The 8,093-nt window shown below is 25.6% G+C and overlaps 1 protein-coding gene across 1 annotated transcript; it reads left to right on the forward strand.

Moving 5' to 3' along the window:
- Positions 1–1,214: 1,214 nt before the first annotated feature.
- LOC145840943 (nucleotide exchange factor SIL1-like) lies at positions 1,215–7,479 on the forward strand. Its single transcript, XM_082948302.1, has 7 exons — positions 1,215–1,287; positions 3,685–3,873; positions 4,865–5,008; positions 5,709–5,888; positions 6,051–6,133; positions 6,341–6,521; positions 7,297–7,479. The coding sequence occupies exons 1-7, from the start codon at positions 1,216–1,218 to the stop codon at positions 7,477–7,479; spliced, it is 1,032 nt and encodes a 343-aa protein (XP_082804428.1). The 5' UTR covers position 1,215.
- The last annotated feature ends 614 nt before the right edge of the window (positions 7,480–8,093 follow it).

Here is an 8,093-nt window from a genome sequence, read left to right on the forward strand (position 1 = left end):
AAATACTGCATCGCTTTAGAAGTCATTTGCCTTTATACGCTTAAGAGCAAATATTTACTCTGTTAAACGTAAGATAAAGTTTTTTTTTTTTTTTCATGGTAATTTTCCAAGGGGATTTGTATAAAATCATATGATAAAAATATAAAATAATTGTTAGCTTTGCGGCTGTATATATAGTTTAAGTTCAGTTGTGTTGTTGTTTTAATTTATTCAGCTCGTAAAAGAATGAAGTCTTAGAGAGTAAAAAATATTTTAAACTGGTATAAATTTTAAAACTGATGTTTTTGTTATAGCATTGTAAATAAAAACAATTTCATCAAAAAATTATGTAACAATTAAGGCCATATGGGGTCCAACTTTCTTTTTACAATTATATAATTTGGTTTTTATATTAAAGCTTCAAGTTCAAACTACAAGCCAGTTTTTTATAGAATTCAAAAATATCATTTAACATTTTTTATTTGTTATTTTGTTATTTGTAAAAATTTATTAACTTTTTTGGGTCAATTTTCTTGGAAATTCTAAAATTGATTAAAAATCTATTTCCTGCATCATTTTTCTAGCAATCTTATTCAAATTTTCAGGAATTGTTTCTTATATTTAAAGGAAAAATGTTACTTATTAATTTTAATAGTTATGAATTATTTGTTAAAAAAATGAAATTTTTATGACAAAAACTAGAAAAAAAGTCTTTAGAAAAAAAAAAATACATAACTTTTTTAAATTTCAAAGTAATGTTTTTTTTTGTTGTTGTATAAAGATTAGACTGTAAAAGTTTGAAGAAGATTGCTTGAAAAATGTAGAAGAACATATATTTTAAATAAAACAGTCATTTGTTGCTGTTTATTTTTACCTTCTCACAGGGCCTATTATTCGGCCCGATTTTGACTGGTCAAATCTAATAAAATAAATAAAAATTTTTAAAACGATAAAAAGCATCTTAAAGCTTAGAAAAAACTCTATAAAATAAGATCAACTTGTAAAAAATATGGCGAACTTCCTACGGACTTAAGAACAGTGACAGAAAAAAATTATCAGTTAGAAATATTACTCTAATAAACTTGGAAAAAGTATGTCCTTATCACACAAATAGGTTAGATAGTTTATTTAACATAAGTAAGAATATGTTTCAAGTTCATAATTGCCAGTAACTTTAAGTTAAAAAAATATTAATAAATTAGGTAATGTTTAATGTTAATATGTTTCAGGAGTGCAATGGCTGCGTTGAACATGGCCAAAATGAAAGAACAGCTCAAAGTTCTTAACGATGTTGCCAGTTCTGAACAGGTTAGTGTACAGTTTTAAATCTCAGAGCAAAATAGAAAAGTATATTTTGTGTAAAGTACAGTGGGCAGAAAAGGGGTTTATTGACTATAAACAATAATTTTCTAAATATAATATCAAACTAGGTATTAAATTAATAGAACTTAATTTTTTGTTTCAAATCGGTTTTGTTGTTTTCTGCTTTAAGTATTTCAGAAATTACGTGAGTTTTTTTCCAACAAGTTTGTGCCTCTTACAGTGTAAAAACTACTTAAGGCCCTAAGGGGGGTCCAATACTTTTTTTTTACAAAAATTATCTTTGGCTTTTATATGAAAGCTTTAAGTACAAACTACAAGCCAGTTTTTATAGACTTCAAAAACGTCATTTAACTTTTGTGATATTTATTTTTTTTCTTATTTTTTAATATAAACGTATGGACCACAAATTTTTCGGGGTTAATTTTTACGGAAATTTAAAAATTAACTAAGAATCTATCATCTCCTTCATTTTTCAAGCAATCTTCTTCAAATTTTCAGGAAACGTTCCTTATAATAAAGGAAAAAAACGTTATTTTAGAATTTTAGTAATTTGAAAAAAATAAAAATTTTATAACAAAAATTAAAAAAAAAAATATTTTTCAAAAAAAAAGAAAATTTTACAATTTTTCTTTTAATTTTAAAGTAAGGTTTTTTTGTTGTTCTATGAAGATAAGACTGTAAAAGTTTGAAGAAGATTGCTTGAAAAATGTAAAAGGAGATAGATTTTAATTGAAATAGTCTTTTTTCGCTGTTTTAATTTTCCCCTCTATATGGAATATAGGAAAGATACTTGAAATACCTATTTATAAAAAAGTTGTAATTAATTAATGAAATAAAAAAGCGTCAAAATATTGCTTGAAAAAACTTTTTTAAACAGTTATTTTACCAATAAATAGAAATTTTTCTAATTTTTTTTATATATATCTGGTCATGTGTACTAAAAAGTTAAATAAAGTATTTCTGCAATGGATGTTTTGAGATATCTAACCCTTTAAAATACGCTATCTGCCTTAAAAACACCAATCAGTTTCTGGAAAGAATGGCATTTGTTTTAAATGAGAAATAATATACTTTTTGTTTAAAATTTAAGAGAATTTCTACTTTTTTAATTAAAACTAAACCAAAGAAAAGATTAAAATAATGTTTTTATAAAACTTTTAAGGTGTTTTAAGCAGTTGCTGTAGGCCTTAATTATAACAAGTTTTTTAGGATTTTTCAAGTTGTTTTTAAACAACAAAAACTTGCTGCTTAACAACCTGATGTAAGTTTTAATATACTTAGTAGGAAAAAACCAAACCTAGGTTTAAAAAAAAGGAACCCGGCTCTAAAAAATCTCTAGGTTTAATATTTTAGTCAACATGTTCGATTAGTCAATATTGGTCAATGTCCGCTTGCCAGCCACTGTGCATAATTTGTATGTAATAATTGCTAGAGTGAAAAAACTTGCATAATAGTAAAAAATGTTTACAATAATTAACATAATCCTACCGTTCATTTCTATAGCCAAACATATAGGAAATTGTATCAAGTTAAGACATACAAAAAACTTTACACTGTTTTTAATATAACATAATTTTATGTGTATATACTTTTACTTTTAACATAATGTTATTTAACCTATTGTTGTAACCTAAAATTTCAAAAAACTTAAGTGGTTAAAATTGAAAAGAAGTTTAATCAATCAAAATAGTTTTAAATTTTTGGATAATTTGTACTATATATTAATGATAAGTTTAATAAACAGAAATACTGAGTTTATTGAATAATATTGTTTATTTGTTTTTGGATCTTTTCATCATTGTTTTCACTTATAGTTTAGAGTAAAGTTTTACTGTTATAATTTTTATGAAATTTTCCAAAGCTGACAATTTTAGAGTCATGTTATTTTGATGATTCAAACTTTTGTAAACAATATATTTGCAATTAATCTAAAATAAAAGTGGATGTATTATTCAATTTATAAATAATTTTAACAGCGACTTTATACTTGAATCCTTCAAATTTTGAAACACTAATATTTTAGTAAAAAAGTATTTTATATCATTAACGAACTTGAAATTTTTTGAATGCAATTTTCAAATTGTTTATAAAAACAACTAAGTTGAAGTTGTTTTATTTTTTTATCATAAAATTAACATACATGTACAAGTAGTTATAACTGCTACATACTAGTTGCAAAGCGTGATGCTGTCATAGCGTACTTGGATAATATAATTTTATGTAGTTAGTCGGATCTTGCGATTCAGTTTTTTATTTTAGTATTTATTGAACGTTAATACAAAATCGAATAAGTTCTTTCTGTTGAAAGTTCAACACCAAAACTGAAACAAGTTTGCCTTTATTCAAAACATTTAAAACTCAGTCAAATTGAAATCATATCAGAGAGAATCCGACGTGAAGAAGAAGTTCCGCACCATCGAGGAAATCCGCGCAGAGCTGAAGGAGCTGGAAGTGGAGGAGAAGCCGGTGTACGACATCATGAAGGATCACTTCAATGTGGCAACGAACGCTGAGAAGGATGTGAAAACGAGGCTGGAAGCTCTTGAAAACCTGCAGGATTATCTGCACAAGGTGAAACTTTTTTTTTAAACTATTTTTACTTATATATAAATTAGTTTATTTAAATGTACTTAATGAATTTAAATTAATTGATATTGTAAGCAATAAAATTGTTCGATAAATATAGTACATATTTAAAGTTGTTTTGTTGTATCTGCACAAGGTGAGTTGATTACTGGAAATAAAAGAGTGTATATACTGAATGTTTAACTAAAGTTGTAATAAGAATTTTTTTAGGCTTACAAAGAATAGTTTATTTTTGATATAAGTTTAACATTTAATGTACAAAAAAACTTCCAGCATCATTACCAACGCATTAACATTTAAAATTCGTGTACCTATTACAAATATATTTTACTATTATAAAAATTTATACCTATTATTAGTATAAAAAGAGTTTTTTTGTTATAAAATCTTTGAATTAAGTTTTTAAAAACACCCCAAAAAAGTTTTGGTTTTAATTTATTTTTTAACAGTTTAGGGTTTACTATTTACACTTTATCTTTTGGAAACGGGTCAAATTTGCACTAAGACGATTTTGCACAAAGGGTCACTTTTGCAGGAAGATTCATTTTTGCATAAATACTATTGCAATAAATACATATCATTAAAAGAAATAAGTTACCGACCGAGGGCTAAGGTAACAATGGTAGTAAAAATAACTTTTAAAAAAACTAATAAAAATTACTATTAATAATAAAAGAAAAGAAATGAAAATTAATTAATAAAACAAAAATGTTATTGACCGAGGGTAAGGGATAGGGGTAACAGTGGTAGTAAAAATACAAAAATAAAAATTTTAAACCAATAAAAAAAATTAAATAAAACCCGCGCAAAAGTGTTTTCATGAAAAAGTGTCCCTTTGTGCATATTTAACTCCTACCACTTAATTTACATTTCATACATAAGTAAAAAAAAAGTAAATAAAAATAAAAGAAGCTCCACACATTTTTTATATTTAAGAATGATAACCCTTTGTAAGAAATTCTTACCAAACACACAGATCGACTTCGCAGTTGACTTTCTGAAGATGGACGGAGCTCGCAGAACAATGGAGATGTTCGCAGATGAAAGCAGTGAGGTCAGGGCTCAAGCGGTTCACATCGCAGGAGTCATCATGCAGGGAAACGATCAAGTTAAAAAACAGGTTTGAAATATGTGAAAAATTTGTAAAATGATGATTTTATGCATCTTATGGAAGCATTGGCTTCTATTGAAATACCAAGTACGCGGTTCCTTGTGTACCAAAATTTTGTTTCAACACATGATATTTTTTTAAATTTTAATTTGGTTACACAAAAAAGTAGTTTTTAATGCAATTAAGTAAAAAAGATTCAAACTCCTCCTTTTTGAATACGCACTTATCATTAAATTCCCACTGTTATTCAAATAATGTTTTGTTCAAAATGTAAAATTGTATTTTTAAACTTTACTTAGAAAAACTCAGTTAGTATAAATAACTGTAAATTACATATTTTTATTGAATTTCACTTGTGTTTAAAGAATTTAAATGTCAAAAAGAAAAATACAAAACACTAATAAGCACCATAGAAATTTTATCGAAAAAAAAGAAATATCATAAAAAACTATCTTAAAATTAAATTGCAATTGTTCTTGTGCTAAAAACTATCATTCTAGCTAAGAGTATCAGAGCAGAAAATCATCCTTACCTAAAAATAAATGAAAAATCACCTGTATCTATTATACTCATAATGAATCTTTTAAAGACTGTCCATACTCTACAATATATAAGCTGTAATATATATATATATATCTTATATTTGTACATTTTAAACAGTTTTCTAATTCACATAGTTCTATATTTAATTACTTGTATTTACAAACAGATGATGGAACATGGAGTATTAGCCGAGCTGCTTAAAACAGTTGACAAAAATCCGGGCGATGTCGCTGTTGAGAGGAAATGTTTATTTGCAATCTCATGCCTTTTGAGAAATTACCCGCCTGCTCAAAAAATTTTCTTTGAACAAAACGGGTTCTCCTACTTAATGAAATTTGTGCAAAAAGTTTGTTCGAAAGCCAATTTCATAACAGCTTTAATGTGCAATTCTTTTTATGCATTACCAATGCGCATATTTTTAATGACTTAAAATGATGATTTAAGTTATATATTTATTTGTGTTTAAATGTGTTATGTAGGTGTTAGTAATAATAATTTTAATTTTCAGCAAGCGGACAGAAAACTTCTGATAAAATCCGTTCAACTGATTTCTGACCTCTACTTTGAGATTTCACCTGTTGAAGATAAAAAGTTATTAGTTTATACTATATATACTGATACTTTAAGTATTTTTTACGTTCAACTTCTACAGCACAAATTTAGCTAATACATTTTTTGCATGCTACATCGATTACTAAGTTTAAAGTAGGAGTTATAATTATGAAACAAATTCAAATAAATGAAATATAAAATTTAATTCAATGTTTCCAAAACCAAAAAATTCAACTATATCTGCAGAACGAACGTAACTGAAGTTTTACTGAAAAACAACGTGTGTGAAAAAATGACGCAATTACTATCTTCGCACCACTCTATTGACACAATCGTCGAAGTGGTCACATCGTTGGACAACTTGAGCGATCTCTGCGGAGACCTGTTGAATAAGGAGTCAGCACTGAAAACGTTTCATCAAATACTAGTTAGTTTGTTTATATTTAAATTTTTATATTTCTAAGTTCATTTCTTTATATTATTAAATACTTGTTTTGTTCTCTAGAAAATTTACACTAAATTTTATTTTGATTTATGGTAAGATGTTTATTAAAATTATTTGAATAGTTTGTTTTAGTTTTTTCAGTTTAAAGTTACAGTTTTTGAATTTTTTTATGAAAATGTAAACGTAAATTTTAACTTGGTTTTAATAATATAGTATATATACTATTCTTAAACGGACGTGCATTAAATTTTGTTTAAGTTTGTTATCAGAAGTTTAACTGTTATTGTTTAAAAGATTTACCAAATAATTAAAACTTTAACAAATAAAAGCAAAGCAGTGCGTAGTTGTTTAATTTTTTAGTTTTTAGAAAGTTTGTACAATAAGCAACAGTATATTCTCGTTTGAACACTGCAAATTTAGATTTTACTATTTAGATTTGCCCAAATCTTATCAAACTTTTTAACAGGTTTAACTAAAGAATAAAGTTTTTATAAATTAGATTGTTTTCAAAGCATATATTTTGAAATATTTTTATGCGTAATGTTATAATTTATGACTTGTTATATATATATATATATATATTATTTAGATAAATTTAAAATATTTGTAGGCTGAAACCAGTATTGTGATAACTACAATTTATAGTTTTGTAGAAATTCAAGAAAAAACTAAGCATACCACATTAATTGTAACCGTTTTAAATCCTTTTAAACTCACAAGCTGAAATATTTTTTATATACGTTTTATTTTTAAACAGATAAAACAGTTGAGCGAGCAAAACCTCGTTGAACCGTCGGACGTCGGTAAATTGAAACTTTTGTTATCCGAACAAAAAGCGGACGCCAACGTGCTGATGAGAATAATCACGGATTTCGAAGTGAGAGACGAACTTGTTGAAAGACTGAAGAACATGCCTGTTTACGAGAAGGACGAACTGTGATGAATATTGTTTGTTATACAATAAGTTTGAATTGTTGTTTACGTGGAATTTGTTAGGAAATTATATTACCTTGTGATTTTTAATAAGAGTTACTGCTGAAAATAGCATGTTTTTGTTGGCATTACCCATAATTTGTTTTAAATAGTATTTAAACACCATAAAAATAATAGCTTATATTTTATAAAAGTTTGCAAAAATAGTTATTTTACTTTATTTGTTAATAACAACTTTTTAAGAGTAAAAATAATTGTAAATGTTAGAAATTTGTAAAAATACACAATAATCTAAGTTTTATCAGTATTCTAAGTAAAATTTAAAAGTCTTACTCTATTTATTCGTTTTGCGTATACATTCCTTGAGATATAAACAATATATTTTTATTCGGTTTACATTAGATGTTTTTATTTTGTTTATGAGTGTTTTTATTTATCACTGTTGTTTATGTTTAAAAAGACATTTTATTTATACTAAACCATTTTTTAACAAAGCTTTCTTATCAATAAAAAAGAATCTATTTGTCAAAATTTTTAGTATATAAGTCTATTAAATAGCAAATTGAAGGTACACTAGGTATAACATAAAATAATTATTTAATTAGGTAACACGAGAATTTG

Source organism: Thalia democratica, chromosome 1, assembly GCF_965202585.1.
Source record: "Thalia democratica chromosome 1, ktThaDemo2.hap1.1, whole genome shotgun sequence".
Classification (NCBI taxonomy): domain Eukaryota; kingdom Metazoa; phylum Chordata; class Thaliacea; order Salpida; family Salpidae; genus Thalia; species Thalia democratica.